This window comes from Dromiciops gliroides, chromosome 1, assembly GCF_019393635.1.
Source record: "Dromiciops gliroides isolate mDroGli1 chromosome 1, mDroGli1.pri, whole genome shotgun sequence".
NCBI classification, from domain to species: Eukaryota; Metazoa; Chordata; class Mammalia; order Microbiotheria; family Microbiotheriidae; genus Dromiciops; species Dromiciops gliroides.
In genome coordinates, this window is record NC_057861.1 from 429,635,415 (window position 1) to 429,655,693 (window position 20,279).

General features: G+C 37.3%; 2 protein-coding genes across 8 annotated transcripts in view; one reads left to right on the plus strand and one right to left on the minus strand.

Moving 5' to 3' along the window:
- The window catches only part of LHFPL2 (LHFPL tetraspan subfamily member 2), a 254,259-nt gene extending 248,621 nt beyond the window's left edge, over positions 1-5,638 (plus strand). For all 7 annotated transcript variants that reach the window (XM_043978580.1, XM_043978577.1, XM_043978576.1 and 4 more), the window contains one exon: positions 112-5,638. In XM_043978580.1, coding sequence (XP_043834515.1) covers positions 112-368 — 257 coding nt within the window. In that variant the 3' untranslated portion in view covers positions 369-5,638. The remainder of the gene's footprint in view (positions 1-111) is intronic.
- Positions 5,639-13,245: 7,607 nt separating this feature from the next.
- Positions 13,246-20,279, minus strand: part of SCAMP1 (secretory carrier membrane protein 1) — a 90,462-nt gene continuing 83,428 nt past the window's right edge. The window contains exon 9 of the mRNA XM_043964044.1: positions 13,246-17,193. Within this exon, the coding sequence (XP_043819979.1) occupies positions 17,029-17,193 (165 nt within the window). The 3' untranslated portion in view covers positions 13,246-17,028. The remainder of the gene's footprint in view (positions 17,194-20,279) is intronic.

Below are 20,279 nucleotides of genomic sequence, written 5' to 3' on the forward strand. Positions count from 1 at the left end.
TTGTTAAGAACACTTGAATGATAATGTTTCTATAGCTCTGATAAACCTTCTGTTCCCTCGTCAGCACCTCACCTTATTCTCGTTTTTTGTTTTCTTTTTTTCTTCCTTTAGGTCTGTTCCTTATCCTAGGTTTGATACTCTACCCTGCTGGTTGGGGTTCCCAGAAGGCAATAAACTACTGTGGACATTATGCTTCTGCCTATAAACTAGGAGAATGCTCATTAGGCTGGGCCTTCTACACAGCCATTGGCGGTACTGTCCTGACGTTCATCTGTGCAGTCTTCTCAGCACAAGCCGAGATCGCCACGTCCAGTGACAAAGTACAAGAAGAAATTGAAGAAGGGAAAAACCTGATCTGCCTCCTTTAATTTGAGAGAGATCAGAGCCTGTTCTTTCCTAACTAACTTTGGAAAGGGATCCGCTTTCCTGTTTCCACTGATTGTGACCACCTGTGTGTCGTCAGGGACCTTCATTCTCCTGGGTCTCTGAGGAAGCAGCAGGAAGAAACAGTGCATATCAGAGAAGCTGGATACAAGCCGCCGATGGGGCAAGGTCGGGGAGGGAGTTTAGAAGCATGTAAATAGCATATAAACCATGTTACATAGCTGACAAATGCTGTCATTGTTAGATTGCATCTTCCCCAGATCCCCTGAAGGATGATTCCAAGTAACAAAGCCAGCATTCTTTATTCTGGACAGGATAAGTAAGACAGGAAACCAGGTTGGGGGTGTCAAAGGGGTTCTCCTCACTGTGCCTTGAGACCTTCTTCTACCACAGGTTTAGGACCCTCGTACAAAGAACACCCATCAGAATGAGTATTTGGGGAGGAGGGACTTGTCTAGAATGACTGCAAATACAGTTAACTGCCTGTTAACACTTTTCTGGGTGTTAATGAAGCTATACTCAATCCCTGCAGGGAAAAAAACCCCACAGATCTTAAAGGGGAAGCAGGATATTGTTACTGGGTCAAGGCACTTGCCCTCCTTGGGTAACCATGGGGAAAGACTGAAGGTGATATTGACCTTGGGGTTGCAGCCCTTTGTAAGCCCCCATCCCCACCCCCCACAACCTTAGGTGGACCAAAAGTCAGTCCGGGATTGTAAAAACTGGGTAAAGATGAAAATGTTACATATAGTCCAATGCTAATAAGTTGACATCTTTAATCTTTTCAACACCTTGAAGGCTCCCAGTTTCATTCCTGTTGGCCATTCTCTCCAAAGACACAGAGCCATCTTTACACTTCAGGTTGTAGTATTAGCGAGTGTCCATGGCCAAAATAAGATCACCTCCCACACCCCCCAAGTGTCCAGCCTTTAGGTCAGGTGCCTTTCTAGATCCAGCTAGGCTGCTCATTGAACAACCAACAAACACAAAATCTGTCTCCAGGCCTCCATCAGAAGCCTTTTCAGCTTTGTAGGACCTGTCATGGCTTAATCTCAGAGAAAGAACGCGGGGTCACCTCCACATCTAGAGTAAGTGTCAGAGTAGGGTTTAGGTGGTTGGCTACCTTTAAAATTAGAGATGGTGTTTTTCCTTCCTGAACAGAGTCAACCAGGCTAGCCTGGCAGGGCCCAAGGAGTCCTGAGACTGTCCCAGTTTCAAGTTCAAATGCAGATCATGTGTTTTTCTCCTGGTGTTAGGACTTGGCTTCATTCAACTGCCAGAGGGCAGGTCATTCTCTTTCCTCATTCCAGAGCCCGATGTCCCAGGCTAAAAAGCCCTGCCAAATTCTCAGCATTTGTGGCGAGACATTTTCCCACTGTTTGTTCACCATGTTGCCGTCAGCTGTATTTCCAAATCCAGCAGCAACAGTTACCACAACTGACATTTTTCTTGACAGGAAAAAAAAGGGGGGACAGCTAGTCATATGACTAGTTTTTCTAGGCATAGAAACTCTCCTGGAGGACAGACTTAAAGAAGATGGAATGCCTATAATGAAGTAATGCTTCCCCAGAAGTCATAGTTTTTGAGAGTTGGTGAATCTGAAAACACCCTACGGATGCCCCCTGTATGTGCGGGGTACACGGACAAACTCGGGAAGACTCCTTCCTGTCTTGGGAAAAGTTCTGCCAACCTTGGAAAGTGCCTTGGGGATCAGAAAACACACCTATGTTCACAGCTTTGTCATTTTGATTGCCGTTCTGAACTTTAATTTTTAAGTCCTATTCATCATACTCCTGAAACTATAGTCCCTGGTTTACAGCCATGAAGTCTTCATTTATGCTCCTTTGTGTTCATGAATTGGCCAAATCTGGGCATCCATACTTTAGGGAAAAAAGGATTTTTGTAAAACTAGTTGATGCTGTTAACTTTTTCTACTGTTTCAGAATCTAAAATATATATATATCAGTGAAATCAAATTTACTGCTAAATCCCAAGGAAGCCTTCAAAGGTACCAACAGAGACGTGTCCTTATTTTTGCCTTCTTATAACCTTTCAGCTCCTCAAGCATTGACTTGGCAGGAAACAAGTGTAACCCTAGTGGTTTGCTAGTAGAATTTTTTTTTCCATTCTGCTCCGTAAACCCAATTCATGTATTTATGATTTTCTTGCGGGATAGGTATTCCTACTCCAGCTCCTCTTTATGGTGTGAAGGTGACCCTTGGTTCTTGAAGCTCTAGCCTAGTTTATCAATTCAATTTAATAAGCATTAAAAGCTGCTATTGTGTGCCAGGCACAAAGTCCAAAAAGAAAACTGTCCTTGATCAGATGGACCTTCCATTCTACTAGGCACAAACTGCTTGGAGTACAAGGACCATAATGGTCTGAGAATTTCTAATTGCAGAGATGATCTTCACCAGAATGTAGTGGATAATAAGTGGTAAATATTAAACGGGGATATGAGAGCATTGGCTCTTGAGTCAAGTTACCTGTGTGACCTTGGACAAGTCACACCCAACTGATGGTGGAGATCAGTTTTCTCATCTGCAAACTGGGGGAATTAGAGTAGATGGCTTCTAAAGGCCTTTCCAGCTCTAGATCTATGATTATTTTAATCAAGAGCTCCCAAAAATAATTGATCAAAAGTCAAGGCAGGGAAGAGACTCAACATGTAATGAATCAAGTAAAAAATGATGATCACTTTAATAAATCAAGTGAATATGCAAAATTACCAAGTGGTATTGTTTTCTAATCACCAAAAAAGATGGCGATGCAAAGATCATTGGAGTGAGGTACAAGAATAATTAAAAAGATGTCATAGTACCCTGAAAATAGAGGAAGGCCCTTTTTTTGGGGGGGGGGGTTCTTCCACATTTTGTTCTAGCACTAAGCTGCTAAAACACTGTGCCTCTAGTTTTAGGACCTCTGTCCAATCTGTGAGGCCTCACAGGAAAGAGGATAAATTTGCACGTTTCATCTTAAGTAATTCTAATTTTAGGTGGAAAGGAGTTCTGTGAAGGTTTCTTTCCTGTAACATCACCCTCCGCTCTTCCTCTTCCAGTCTATCCTCAGCAAGTTTCCAGGCTCAGCTGAGGGCCAGAGGATTGAGCCAGCTGCCTGAGATCTAAATCTTTTGAACCTTTAGAAGTGCTCCAAAACTTGAGCTTTCTCAGCTTTTTCTCAAGCAGCCCACTTTAAAAGCTCTGTAATCACTATGGGCTCTTGCCTTTCACCTGGTGATTGCAATGGCTTGTGAGCACACACTCCTGCCATAAAGCCGGGAGCACCTAACCCTTGGCTGCAGGTTAACCTGACCTAACTAACTCCAGAGACCACCATGAGCTAAGGCATAGAAATCAGCTCTGAAGCTGAGAAAGGAAGAATATTCAGGTCTTCTATTCTAACCACTAATTCCCACTTTTACCAAAGTCAGTAGATTGTAAACCCTGTGACTCCGATGAAGAGAGGCAGGTATTAAAACTTGGTGGTCCAGCTCTTTTTTTGAAGAGTGGATTCTCTTTCTTGTTTCTGTTGTTTATACAAACAGCTTGAAATCTTTAACTGCATCTGTTGTCACATATAATAATCCTAGGGTTAAAAAAAAGACTCTAGGTAGAACAGGGGTCCAATCTTGTATTAATGCTCTGACCTTAAAGTTTCTATGTAGGTACATAACCCAGCTTCATTGTTTGTTCAGATATCACTTTTAGGGCAAAGTATAGCAGTTTTATTCATTAGGCAAAGGTCTTTTCTTGATTCATCAACAAAATGTTCCCACACCCATTTTTTTGCTCTTCATTCCCATCCTCAAGACAATCTCAATCTCCAGCTAATTTCTTTTTTTGTTTTGGTGAGGCAGTTGGGGTTAAGTGACTTGCCCAGGGTCACACAGCTAGTAATTGTTAAGTGTCTGAGGTCACAGTTGAACTCAGGTCCTCCTGAATCCAGGGCTGGTGCCCTATCCACTGCGCCACCTAGCTGCCCCAGCTAATTTCTATAGGTTTAAATAACTTCAAGAACCAAAAAGTCCCCTCTCTTTACATCATAGCATCATTGCCTTCATTTGTGTAGCTGTTGTCTTGGCTCTAAGTATGCTGCTATCCCTAAGGTATTCTCTTCCATCAGTTACAAGTAAAGATGTAAACATTTGTGTGTCCAGAGCCAAAATTTTAATTTTCATTCCATTAGTTGGACCTTGCAGGATTTTCTTACAAATTACCAAGAAAATGAAACCACTGAAACTGACCGTATCACAGGAAGGAAATCTACTTGGTGGGTAAAGGGTAGCAAAGTAGGCCTTGATAGCTCGACTCAAGTGGAGATAAACCAGCATCCATTCATCCACCACCCTGTATCCCTTCTACCCAAACTTCCTAAAATTGTGTTGGCTTGGACTCAGGTTATTCTGATTAGCTCTTTAAAAACCACTCAAGATGGAGATTATGCAGGGAAGAAATGCAGATATTAAATGCTAATTTCTCAATTCTTCCATTTTTCTAGCAGGTATATAAAAAAGAAGAAAGATAGTTGCAATATTTCTAATACATTTCAGCTGACCATCTCATGTTATAGCATTGAAAATGTAATGTGCTTAGACTATTGCACCAGAAAAGTCCTATTTATTTTGCCTAAGTCTCCACTTCAGGCAAATTTGTAAGGTGTCACAATGATGCTGAGTGAACTATGAGTCTCCTGAAATGTTTGCCAATGGTTCTGTGGATTCTTTAAACCTGTGTGTTAACAGTGTAACATTGACTTGGGGTGGGGGGATATTTTTTAATCATTTTCAATCTGTGGTTTGATAATCTTTTGTTGAACATGTACTCGGTAAAGTGCCATAGTCCTTCTTTTGAAGTGTAGCATATTTAAAAAATATATGTGTGTGCATGTATAGATGTATGTATATGCACAGATATACATATACATGTATATATATACACAAGTCTGTGAGAGATGTGCAATAACAAAGGCATATGTTTTGTTTTTGAAAACTGGAGGGGAGTTGGAAAAGGGTCGGGAGGGGGGAGGGGGGAATCATTGTGTTCAAAGCAAAGGAGAGCTAAGAATTTAGGCTTTAGCCTTGTAAATCTATGAAAATTTGAATGTGCTATAAAAACCATAGAGAGAAAATGGTAAGAAACTGATCATTGGTGTCAGTTTGATCTCAACCTATAAAATCACTAGACTTTTTTATTTTATTTTTTTTGAAAGTTAAACCTGAGAGCCCGGGCCCAATTTTTTTGCTAGCCTTTAATTTGAAATGACCACTGCTTCAAGGCTGTTTTCACACCATCTCATCTTGGCCACGCCAGTCTTGCTTGCTAGTACAGGCATTTTTGTGTAATTACAGTGAATGGAATTTTGTAAAACTCCTAGGCCTTTAGTTACACATTTATATTTAGGAGTGATGACTCTGTAAGGTGAAAGGGATGGAAGGCAAGACTATGTTTTCTTTTGAGATTGTGGTGAAACTACCCATTGGCCTGAAGCATCCTGGGAGGGAGGGGTGGTGGTGAAGGATGACTTTGGTGCCATATGGTACGCAACAGCCACTTGAGCCAAATAGAAAGAAAACTGTGCTGATGGACTTAGTTTGAGCCAGTGATCATTTGTGGTACTCCTATTGTGTTCTCAACTAACATGTTGTTTTTCTAGCATTGCCTAGGTTCCTGTGCACATGTATTTACCTTCTTTCCCACCCCCAAAAGTTCTGAATTAAACTTGTCTTTATAAACTCATTCTGATTGTGCCTGAGAATATTAATTTGACTGCTGTGGGTAGCATCTTGATTAAAAAACAAAACAAAACACTGTACATATACTTTATACTAATTTCATGGAGCTTTTGATAGGAAAATAAAAAGTTTCCAAATGGGCTAAAATGTCTATTTACGGGTAATGCTCCATATATTTAAAGATCAAGATGTAAAACATCTGTTGAGAAGAGTCTCAAAGTTAATGGTTGGGGATGGGGGGGGGGTGGATAGAAAATTTAAGTAGAGGATTAATCCAGAAAGTAAAGCTGCAGTACTGGATGCAAAAACATTTTTTCTTTTTGTTTTGAAGGGTAGAGGGGAAGTCCTGACCTCCATTTCTGACCTGTTCTGCAGGGAAAGGGGGTGGGGGTCTTCCTCCGCCCACTTTTAGGCAACCTGGTTCCCCGATTCTGCCATTCATCCTAATCATGACAGTGCAGACACCCAGTAGACTACAACTCAGAATTCCTGATCTCAAGTGATCCACCAGCCACAGCCCACAGTGTGTGTGTGTGTGTGTGTGTGTGTGTGTGTGTGTGTGTGTGTGTTGTACACACAGCATATCTGGTAAAGAAATACCATATATAAACTCTCACCATAATTGGGAAATGGTAAGTTGACTGATACTTTACCCCAGAACATCCAAGCCAATCGTACAAAGCCGTTCACACTTTGAAAGGAAGCTCTTTGCCACCATAGTTCCTACCCAGACTTCAGTACTGTCACTAACTCCTCTTTTAGTAACTAATGTGACTTGGCTTGTCTTGTCAAGTACCATAGGACAGTTTGTGACACGTTACTACGAAGGAGTATTCCTTGTCCTCCCCTGAGGTCTATGGGAGTCAGGGGTATCATTTGGCATCTTGTCTTCTTCGGAGGCTTCCACAGATAGCACGTTATAAAATTTTTTAAAACCTTTCATGTATGATATCTGATATCACAAAACCACCATCTGAGGGAGATCATGCAAGGATTATTTTCCTCATTTTTACAGATCAGGATTCGAACTCAGGTGATCATGTGAACCCAGGTCTCGACTTCTGTTCCAGTCCTCTTTCCCTTATACCTTCCTGTCTCCTCAGTCTCTCTCCTGCCCCCTTTCCTCTATCAGGTCTTGGCACAGTGCCTGGCACATGGCAGTAGGTACATAAATGCTTACTCCTTTCCCCTTACCACTCTCTGTCTCTGTCTTTTCAATAGCAATCAGTTAGACTTGGGAATGATTATGCAAATGGATAGGACCAAACAAATACTACACACATCATTATCTGGGTCCTTCTGATAAAACTAGGCTTTGTGGTCCAGTTGCCTAGATGAACGCCTCAGTTTTTCTAGCTGTTTCTTGACTAGAAGTCAGATGTGATGCTTGGGAAATTTGCCTCTGACCAAAAACTGGGCACATCAAAGATACTTTATCCTACTTCTCAACACTCAACCTTAAGTTTTGATGTATTGTCATGTCCCACTCTTCATGACTCCATGGACCACAGCCCACCAATACTGTCCATGGGGTTTTCTTGGCAAAGATATTGGACTGGCTTGCCATTTCCTTTTTCAGCAACAAATTAAGTGACTTGCCCAGGGTCACACAGCTAGTGTCTGAGGCTGAATTTGAACCCATGTTTTCCTGACACTCATTGCTCTATCCATTAAACCATCTAGCTGCGACACAGCTGGCAACTACTTATCTGAAATCATGAGGCATCCCAATCTGTCTAAACTCTGACATTTCTATATTGATAATAGCTTTAAAATGAATAATTTACATATGTGACTATAAATATATATTATATAATATGTGGGACTATAAATATATATTACACATATGTGACTATAAATATATGCTGACTTCCCAAACTGTTTTTGCTCATCTGCAATGTTCTTCCTACTCACATCAATTCCATTAGAAGCTGAAAACTCCTCTCTCCCCCCCTTCCTTTCCTCCTCCCTCCCTCCCTCCCTCCCTTCTCTTCTCTTCTCTTCTCTTCTCTTCTCTTCTCTTCTCTTCTCTTCTCTTCTCTTCTCTTCTTTCTCTCTCTCTGTCTCCCTCCTTCCCTCCCTCCCTCTGGCCTTATTTTACCCAGCATCTGTTTGTGGCTCAAGCCAAAATAATTCACTGTTTAGAATGATTAGGAAGCAGGAAGAGAGATGAGGCCAATTTGCTGCTACTAAAGCTTTTCAAGGTTTTTCAGACTGCACAATAATAATTCTACAATGGGTGACAGAACACTTCATAGCCAACTTTAGAGTTTTTCCTTAACAGAGTCAGCATAAGGGGCAGCTAGGTGGCGCAGTGGATAGAGCACCAGCCTTGGAGTCCGGAGAACCTGAGTTCAAATCCAGCCTCAGACACTTAACACTTACTAGCTGTGTGACCCTGGGCAAGTCACTTAACCCCAATTGCCTCACTAAAAAAATAATAATAATAACAGTCAGATTCCTTGCTATAGTATTTCAATTCTATATACACAATTCATTTACTTATGTGGACATTACTAGGGATCATATGTCCCTGATGGAAAAGTCAGTTCATCTTTCAAGTCTTAATAAAGTCTTGAATCCTCCAAATACATTTTCTGCCCCCTCTCCCTGTCTTCATTGCAAAGGCTGCTAACAGCTTAGTCATTGTGCCTGCATCACAAGATTGCTGCCCAGAGAAAGAGAAGGGGGAAAGCTGTTCCCTCTATCCTTTTCCTCACAACTTCCTCTTCCCCTTTACCAGGGCAGTTTGGCAAGTTTAATCTAAAGATAGTGCTTTGAGTAGTTCCTGCTAGAAAGACACTGATCATTTGCCCACCTCCACAGAAAAGGGAAAATGGAGGCAAGGAGGAATGCATTGAGCTGAAGGATTTCTTGACACAACAGGTCAAAAAGATGATGGAAAGCCATTAGTTACAGGATGTTTTAGGCCTGCTGATTTGACTTTAAGCTGTTTAAGGGCATAGAGCATATCTTACTCATGTTTGTACCTGCCCACAGCATTAAGTGAATTGTGCCTAACACCTAATAGGTTTTTTGAATGAACAATGAACATAGGAATTACTCAAAGTTCATCTCCATGACCAAGAGTAGTTCCTTCCAGATTGATTGAACTAATCAAGTAACCAGCAAATGAAATGGAAATAATATAGTGGTAGTATACAGCAAGAGCAGCTCGGTGGTGTGGTGGACAGAGCACTGAGCTTGAAATTAGGAAGACATCTTCATGGGTTTAAACACAGCCTCAGACACTTATTAGCTGTGTGACCCTGGGCAAGACACTTAACCTGGTTGCCTCAGTTTGTTCATCTGTAAAATGAGCTGGAGAAAGAAATGAAAATCCCAGATGAAGTCACAAAAAGCTGGATATGACTGGGAAAAAAAAATGAACAACATAAGCCTGGACTAGAAACATCAGAGGAAAATGAGAGAAAAGGGTGTGACATGTTTATGAAGCAGATAAGATTTGGTGATTGAATGAAGAAAAGAGATAAAGAAGAGGGGAGGGTCCAAAGATGACCTAACTGTTCTAACAATAGGATGAAAGAAAAGTTGCAGTATAGACCAAAAATGAATTATTAGGAAGAAGAACGAGTTTGCTGGAAGAGATAAACTCAGTTTTCAACTGAGTTTCAGTATAATGGTGGGAAATCCTAGTGTCAATAACTGTCACTATGAGAGTAAGAGAACATGATTTCTAATGCTGACTTTGCCACTTGGGCAAGTCGTCTAAATGCTGAGCCTAGTTTCCTTGTCACCAAAAGTGGTCACTGACTCTGCCATCCCAAAGAAATGCAATGACTAGAAAGGAATGACATAAATGACATCATTAACACGTCAAGTTCATTCACGTAATTCAATCAAACAAAACACTCAGTCATTGACTACATGAATGCTAAGGCCCCACTCTCAAGGAGGTGTCATTCCACTGATTACAAATCTGCCTTTCAAATTGGAAAAACAAAATCCACCAGGGGACCTGGAGGTTGCCAGGAACTAAGGATGTCTTCCTCACATAGGTCTGGACCCAATCCCTTCCTCCCCACCAGCCCCATATTAAGAAGAGTGGAAGGGGCAGCTGGATGGCACAGTGGATAGAGCACCGGCCCAGCCCTGGATTCAGGAGTACCTGAGCTCAAATCCGGCCTCAGACACTTAATACTTACTAGCTGTGTGACCCTGGGCAAGTCCCTTAACCCCATTTGCCTCACTTAAAAAAAAAAAAAAGAAGAGTGGAAGATGCCAAAAACTTGGCATTGTAGGAATGGTAACAAGAGCCTAAGGCCAAACAGTAAAAGTAACAAAGTAATGGGTGGCCTTTTCTTATTTTTTTCCAGTCTGTTTGGAACCTGGGACATTGGGATTTCAATTTAGGGATTAGATTGAGCAGGAAAAAAATTTGGCAAAGGTTATAGGCTGAAGAGGTTGCTAACACTATGTTCCGTCAATGGTTACAATGTTGAGCCACAGACCTACCAAAACCTTAAATATCAAGTTTCAGACAATGGAGATCTATTTGGTCATACTGGTTTTGTGACTATTCAAACACAGATGGAATCATTATGTAGTAGACAGTAGTGATCAAGACCAAATTAGAATTTCCAAGTCAAGGTTAACTGCCATATTGGAGGATAAAGCTAAATAAAGCCATTTTAGTGGCTTGCCAATGAACATGCCACAGGGGAGCACTGCCTTAGGGATAGAAAATTCACTTGGGCACCCTTGCCCTGAAGGATCGAAAATGACAAATCTTCAAAATGTGCTAAACTAAAGGCACTAACTGAACTAAAGCTGATGAAGCAACAGAAATGTTTTAAAGCAGCCAGTGGCTCAGACCATTCTGCTTCCTATAGGGAAGGATATATTAGGACATTCCTTTTACAACAGTCAAGTGGGTAACATTTTACTAAATGTTAACAATTTCTGGCACAAACTGAACTGACAAACACTTAGAATAATGAAAACAAACAACTTTAGCTCAAGGGATATCTTATATAAATCGAACCAACTGAATGTCTATTCTGTATCATAGCAGTTTTTGCTTTCCTGCATCAATGTACAAATTCTTTCATTTTTCTTAATGGAATTTTTTAACCAAGTACAGTCCCTTTGAAAACTCTTTTCTCCTTGAAATTAAAACTTGGTTCATGGGTTAGTGGCTATGATTTGTTTGTGTAAATAAGAACAAGTACATAATGTATTAGGCTCCGAAAAAAAAAATTCTTTTAACTCAATTATTTGTTATATTCATATTTACTTCCAATTAACAAAACATTACCTCCTACTGTTCTATCACAAGGTCAGTGTTGCGTAATCTAAGGGTTGTAATCTTGAGAAGATGTCAGGATAGAATTCTAAGGATATCAGTGATATTGCTTCATCCTCAATCTAAAGCTGGGCCTCTCCATCTAGAATGATGTGATTGCTAAATGAACCAATAATTAGGGGCTGTCTTACAATTTCATTTGTAAGGACCGACCAATCAATGCATGAAAAACCTGGAGGAGCCCTGCTAAAATTAGGCTACGACTAAAGTGGCTAACACACTTCAATAGTTATGGAAAATTTTATGTTCCACATGAGGATACCAACAATTAAGAGGACAAACCTGCAAGAATTCTTGTTTTGGTTTTTTTTTTTAAGTGAGGCAATTGGGGTTAAGTGACTTGCCCAGGGTCACACAGCTAGTAACTGTTAAGTGTCTGAGGCCGGATTTGAACTCAGGTACTCCTGACTCCAGGGCCGGTGCTCTATCCACTGCGCCATCTAGCTGCCCCTCTGCAAGGATTCTTAACCTGGGTTCTGTGAACTTGGTGGGTTATTCTTTTTCTTAAAAAATATTTTGATAATTGTATTTCAATACAGTTAAGTTTCCTTTGTAGTCCTATGTATTTTATTTAGTGCATTAAAAATATTCTAAGATTTGGTCCACAGACTTCACCAGGCTGGAAAAAGGAGTGCATGACACCCCAAAAGGTTAAGGGCTCTTAGCTTAGAGAATAAAATCTGTGCATTTGGGGGCAGCTAGGTGGCACAGTGGATTGAGCACCAGTCCTGGAGTCAGGAGAACCTGAGTTCAAATCCAGCCTCAGACACTTAACACTTACTAGCTGCGTGACCCTGAGCAAGTCACTTAACCCCAACTGCCTCGCTCAAAAAAATTTTAAAAATCTGTGCAGTTGGATTTCATAAACAATAACAACATATGATTCAAAATTATTTTCCTATTCAAATATATAAAAAAGGAATGACTTTCTGCTCTACATTTATACAAAGAAATAAAAGAATGGGCTTTCAGCAAGGAAGGTTTTAGATTAGGCAGGCCAAGTTATTAGGTTCAAAATGAAATGGATCAACATTTGAAGATCAAGTGAGGCTGGGGAATTCATACAATCTGAATATAACTTACTGCATTATTATACTGTGGCTTATTAAGAAACTGAATAGTGCTAGTGAAAATCTGTAGGTTGATTTAAAAAATTTTAATGAATTACAAAACTACTAAAAGAGAAATGTGGACTGACGACTAGAGGGACTGTACTATTTAGTGTCCTCTTTGGTGAGTTTAAATTAACAAATATCCATCTGTCCAGGATGGTTTAGATATAATTTAAGGCTTAAAAAAAACCCCAAAAAACCTAGACCCTTCGTTTTAAGCTCTACGATTTTCATTAATGAATCATTTCTAGACTCAGCACAATAAACTGATGTTAATAAAATCGATACTGGGCAAAGCTGGGGTGGGGTGGGAGAGGTAATCTTCATCTAAATGAAGCTAGTAATTTTTAAAAAGAAAATATCATAAAGTTTAAAAGAAACATTCCCATTCCCGTAATGCTAAATTAAGGTATAAACATTTCAGTTGGTTAATACCAAGGCCCGGAATATAATTTAATTTTGTTTTTTCAAATAAATCTTCGCTTTACTCTGTTTATAGTTTCAAGATTCTAAATTACATTCTATTCTAAATCAATATATTATAGTGAATTAAATCTTAAAATATGGAAAGTTTATAAAATAATTTTTTTAAACCCAACATTTTAGTTAACCATATTTATTTTACTTCTGGAGTGCTCAAACCACATTCAATCAATAGATGACTTCTAAAAATTTTACTAAACAAAAGGGGAAGTAAATGAGTATACAAGTACAACAGTTCTGATACACAGGAGCAAAAAATGCTTAAGTCAATGAATTCTGCAAATGAACAGTAGTAATTATTGATGATTTTTAACTAATAAAAGTGTACAAACTGATGTTGAGGCTAACATTTTGAGAGAAAAGCAGAGCAATAAAATAGATGAAAACTGTATGAACCACAAAGATATAGCTTTATAGAAACAAACAAAAAACTTAAAGAAAAACTTTTAAAAAATATAAACATCATTCAATGTGGATTAGGAAATGTTAACTAGGAAAAACATTTTCCTAATAAAGTAGTTGTGGAAATCCAAACTCACTTTAGAAGGTAACACTCACAAACTGACAATACTGTTTGTTTTAAAGTGAATGTGTCACCCAAAGTTACCAAGAACATCCGTTTAAATTATTTTTGCAAAAAATCTTTAGATAAGGACATGGAGAATCCAGCAATACAGAGCAGGTATTTATTCTCTACATCAGCACATAAAATAGCATTCAGCAGGGATGCTGCAAGTGGGGAGAGAAGGACAAGGGCAGAGGAGGACATAAATGAAACAAAAACAACAGAAAAAAAAATACTGATACAGAAGTGTCAATTGAATTAAAAAAAAAAGATAACCACGCAAATCTAGTGTACATCTTAGGACACATTAAATCTAGTTCAATTTTAGACAGGTCAGTAGATTCAGTACAGATGAGTCCATTCCCTACTGTTGGGGTTTTTTTTAGTTCAATATAAGGCAAAAATTTATCTTCTCGATGTTTTTAAATACTTTTTTAAAACACTGTGGATAGTCGGACTTTAAGTGGGTCTAATGTTACTACTTGTTTTGAAAGATAAAATTATACAGAAATTTTAAAATTTCAAATGTGGGATTCTCTGTACAGTCAGACCTCCTGTATAATTCCTGTCTTTAACATTTTAATATATTCTTTAAAACTATACAGAGCAAACATCCAGTAAACAGTATTTTATTTTATGACACTCTGTTAATACAATAAATATACAAAACTTTCAAACTACTCAAAACATGCAACATCTGAGGGACAGATGAGAAGGGCTTTATCTAGAACCAAGACAGTCACCATGATAGCAAAGCATTATTAGTCATTTACAAAATATACAAACATCCCTTAGATAAATAATCCAAACCCTAAATTACAGACCACTAAGCAATGACTTCCAGTGTTCAAACTTTACTTTGAAATAAATAAACCACAATTTTTTACTAGAAAACAAAAATTAAATGGGTACATGTTGTCTTAAGATTGCTCTGTGACTGGAATACCTGGAAATTTTAGTGTAAAGTATAAAACATTTTAACAAACAGCCTCTGCTTTCAAAGCAAACATTAATATTTTCTATTACTGACCAGAGAAAAGTAATTCCTTTAAGGAGTTATGATTTAAAGCCCCTGTCACACCTGGCTATGGACATCACACCATTATTTTAACACAAATTTGCTCTTTAAAAAACAGATACAATTGTTGACATAAATTTGTAAGAGTATCCAAACGAATTCCAAAACACTTCCCCACCCTCCCCTACACAAAAGAAGGATCTGTGGATTTTATGAATCCTTTCACACTTAGTAATGCTAATTTTTAACATCAACCTTTAGGGATGTAAAAACATTTCCATTCTGAAGGAAACAAAAATTAATCTAATCTCCTTTTTAAATTTTAAATGTCCTTCCTGAAGGGAATTTTTATCCATGGTTTAAGGAAAACACCAAAATAGATTTGGAATATGAGTTGGTGACTAAGAATGAATGCTTTTATGTCAAATTATTACAATAAAACAAATCATTAAATATTCTGATACCTCTCAAGCTGTAGGACAAACTGATCTGAAAGACTTCATGTGCAGTGCTTACTTTATAAGTTGTGCAGGGATTTACTACTGATGGAAATTATGGAAAAATAGCTTTAAACTTTATAATAGGAAGTAGATTTTCCTAAGGATAATGTAGAAATGTATCCCAAGTATACAAATTCATCACAGTCCCAAAGAAATGCAACAAAAAGCCATTTGACTGAATCCACATTACTTGGCCAGTTATTTATACAATGATTCTTAAGATCAGTCAGGTCGCTAAGCATATCCAGCATTTTATTTAACTTTATAATATAGAAAGGGTGAGGGGAAATCTTTTTAAAGTATTTACTCATTGGTGTTAATCTGAATTTTTAAAAAATAAGGCTTTGCATTATACTCAAACATTATACTCCCTACATATAAACCTCATTAAAATCAGGTTACTCTATGCTGTTCTCTATAAATGTATTATGTCTCCTTAAAAACTGCTCAAGGACCTCCATGTAACACATGACTTGGGAAAGCATGAAGCCAAATGTTTTATATAATGAAATTTCTGTGCAGCATGGAGGCAAGTGAGTAGTATAACCTACACAATTAATACACTTAGTTTTACGTTTATTTCCTTTCTCAGTATAAGCTGAATATTTAAATGTTTTAATTTTACTACTTACTTCCACTTGGAAGTAGTCGTGCTATTTGCAGAATTTAAACAATTCACTTGATTTGTCTAAAACCCCAAAGACTTAAGTGCAATAAAAGGAATTCAAGTATGTATGAAGCATCAACTTAAAAAATCATTAGCAGTGACAATAATAGAAGAAAAATAAGTTAAAACACTGTATATTTATATCTGGGGACAAAGGGCAACCTGACTTGTAAAGGTAAGAAAGTTAATACCAATGTTAAAATTACAATTTTCATTGTTAAAACACAAATTGTACACGCAAATATAAGTCCTAAATACAACCAAATTTTCACTCCAAATAAGGGTAGAAAAGACTAACCACAAGAGTATGTCAAGAAATAAGAAAGCATCTTTTCTTTGACAGCATTTTCTCTAAGACATGAATACTGTATTTTTTTTAAAAGACCAAATATAATCACTTAATTCTACTCCATCAGTTATCTTTTAACTCAACTCTACATTGCATTGCATATTCTACTGTTAGAATATCTGGGTCCCCCAATCAACTTTTATTCATGAGTAATAATACTCTATTTAAAACATTTCTTTGATTGCAAAAACATCCCACCAAATCCTGTAATCATAAATGGTACAGATAAATTCTGAACCAAAATACTAATTTATTAAATTTAAATAACTGAACAGTGTTCATGCAAGCTTACAAGTTGATATCAAAAGAACTACTATCTTAAAAATTAAAAATAAAATGAAATTTACATCAGCTTTTATTGAATGCACACAGGCCCATCATCAGTTTCTAAAGCTTTCACACGAGCAAGCCAAATTGAAATTCCCAAACTCTCAGCCTACCCTATTTTCTTTCTTTACAAACAGGGAGACAGGAATGAAGAATCAATGCACTTGCTCCTAAAAGTCCCTCATATCTAATGAAAGATTCCCAAAAGAATTACTGTAACTAAAACCTAAATGTATAATCATAATGAAGTACCATATTAATTTCAGTGTTCCATCACTGAAATAAGTCTTTGAAACATTCATCCCCCAGAAAATATGGAGAATATTTATTTAGCATATGGTATAATCTTTTTCTTTGTGAGGGGCACTGAAATATTGTTCAAGAAAAAAATATTAAGGATTTAAACAAAGAACTTTTCCTGATTTTTGCCCATGCACAGGTGAACAGGAAACATACATGCTATGGATAGTGTGTATTTCAAACATAAAAATCTTCATAGAATAATACAGTAACTTGAGAAAAAGTACAGTCAAAAGGTAACAGTGCGTTGCTGTCTGGAGATTTCTCTAAATCTGGTTACCCTTGAATGCATTTTGGGCTGCACTTGTTGCTGCTGTTGAAGCTGCATTAGCGGCTGCTGTCTGTACCGTTTTATTAGACATCACACCTGTGGCAAACTCTTGCTGGGCCTTCTCAAAACTAGCACCTGTTGTGCGGTATAGTCCATGCACCTATGGGGGCAAAAAAGAGGGCAAATAAATGGAAAAAACAGCAAAGTCCCAAATGTTCTAGTCATCTATGGACATAAAAATTTTAAACAGCTTAAAGAGAAGAATCTCAAAAGAATTTAGGACTGGATTACGGTTAGGGTTATCAGTTATATTCTACTGATTTAAAAGACAAATCTATGAAGGAACATTTTGGTCAAGAAGCTCAAGGAAAATAATGAAATAAGTAGACGGAAGGAGGTCTAGCAGAACCAAATTTCAAACTGTACTACAAAACAGTAATCATTAAAATGATTTTAAACTGTTCAAAAAGAAAGACTGATCAATGAAACAGATTAACTAAACAACATGCAGAAGGAAATAAATACAGTAGCATAATGTTTGAGAAACCCAAAGACTCTAGTTACTAGCAAGAAAGGACTCATTATTTGACAAAAACTGCTGAGAAAACTGGAAAGCAGTCTGGGAGAAATGAAGCCTCAGCCAACGTCTCAAACTACATACTAAAAATAAGTTCCAAATTAATACCTCTTAGAAATAAGCAGTAAAGTAATAAATTAGAGGAGTATGGAAGAAATTACCCTTCAGACCTATAGACAGGGGAAGAATTCATTAGCAAACAAGGGGGAAAAAGAATCACAAAAGAAAAAATGGACAATTTTGATTACATAAAACTGGAAATGTTTTGCATAAATAAAACTATTGCAGTTAAAATCAGAAAGACGTAAGAACTCTGATCAACAAAAGTGACCACTGAGGATTCCATAGAACTGATTATGAAATATATAGTTCATTTCCTGACAAGGAGGTGATTGAATAAATGTCTTTTGATTCATGCATAAATTGGATAATGGACTAAATATGGAGAATGAGACCTGCATTTTTAACATGAATATCATGGGAATCTATTTTGTATGACTATGCATATTAGTTACAAGGATTTTTCTTCTATTCTTCTAAATTATATACAGGGTGGGAAGAAAATAAAACTTTTAAATGAAAACAAAATTTAAATGTTGAAATAAAACACAGGTTAAAATGCACACTAAGAAAATATTAAGCTATCAATAACCACCTGAAAACTACTAATAATCATAAAAGTGTAAACTGAAACAACCTTGAGGTATCAATTTATATCCATCATTGCTAGAAAAGATAAGAAAACTCACTTATCAAAGGCTGTATGAAGACAGTAGACTAAGCCACTACTAGCAGAACTGTAAAATGTTCTGGAACTGTTTGGGAAAATAATTTGGAATTACGTAACAAAAATTACTAAAATGTTCAAACTCTTGGGCTCAGAGATTCCACTACTGTGACTATGTCCCAAAAAGATTGTGAAAATGTTCACAAGCATCATCATTTGAAAATGCTGGCTACAAAATATGTACTGAATGACTGGTGAAGAGGGCTGAACCAATTATGGAATCTGATATACTTTTAGGGATGATAAATATGATAAATTCAGGGAACCACAGACACAGAATGAAGAAAGCAAAGCCAAAATAATAATATTCATGATGATTAAAACAACACAAAGTCAAAAAGAGGCAACAAATTGAGAATATAGCAATTAAAGCCAGTACAAACAGTATCAAATTAAGGGGGAAAACCTCTTTTCAGTTAATAATCAATAATATGTGACTGTATTTTAAAAGATTCTTTTAGATCCAACCATTCGGGAGAGCAATTTGGAACTATGCCCAAAGGGCTACAGAACTGTGTATACCCTTTGATCCAGCAATTCCACTGCTAGGCTTATATCCTATGTCTTTACATCCCCCAAAAGAGAAAAAGACCTATTCGTACAAACATATTTATAGCAGCTTTTTGTGGTGGCTAAGAACTGGAAATCAAAGGAATGCCCATCAATTGGGGAATGGCTAAACAAACTGTGGTACATGATGGTGATGGATTATTACTATCCCCCTCCAAAGAAAGAACTGATATTGATGGAACAGACTGAAGCAAGCTATTTTCACTTTCTTTCATTTTTTTTTTCTTTTAATCAAGTTTTCTTGTACAAAATTACAAATATGGTAATATTTTACATAATCATACATGTGTAACCCATATCTGATTGCTGCCTCAGGGAGGAGGGAGGGGAGGGAGAGAAACAGGGATAAAAATTGGAACCCAAAACTATAAACAAAAATGTTTATTATTAAAAGAAAAATAATAAAAGCTTCTTTTAGACCAATTCATACAAAAATGTTTATAGCAGCTCGTTTTGTGGTGCCTAAGAAGTGAAAATCAAAGGGATGCCCATTAATTAGGGAATGGCTAAACAAGCTGTGGTACATGATTGCAATGGAATATTATTGTGCTATAAGAGATGACAAGCAGGATGATTTCAGAAAGGCCTGGAAAGACTTGTATGAACTGATGCATAGTGAAATGAGCAGAACCAGGAGAACATTGTGCACAGTGACAGCAATATTGTTTGATGAAGTACTGTGAATGACTTATTCTCAGCATACTATCCACCTCCAGAGAAAGAACTGATATTGTTTGAATATAGACTGAAACATGCTGTTTTTCACTTTTTCTTTCATTTTTTTCTTTTATTTGAGTCTTCTTATGCAAAATGACTAATATGGTAATATTGTACATAATTGCACACATATAACATATCTACTTACTGCCTCAGGGAGGGCACAAGGGAGGTAGGGGATAGAATGTGGTACTCAAAACTTTAAATAAAAATGTTTATTAAAATTTTTTAAAGGTTCTTTTGGATGTTTAACAGAAAGTATCTGCTGTGTCAAAACAATATGTTAATAATTTAAGGCATAGTAGGATGAAAAAATTATTTTGAATTGTTGTCATTTTTAAGACTCACTCAAAGTGAGTCTCTATGTTTAAGTGATTATCAACTCTAACCTCAACTTTCTAACATTACCAAGTGTTCCTAACTTTCTATAAGGCTATAGAATCTTATCACACAATCTTTAAATCATTATTCCTTTTACCTTACTTTAACTTAAAAAATAAATATAACTCATACAACTTTCAGCTTGTGATAGAAAAGGATGTAATAACAACACAAAATGCAGTTCCCAAAGGGACACAGGTTCCTTGACAGACTA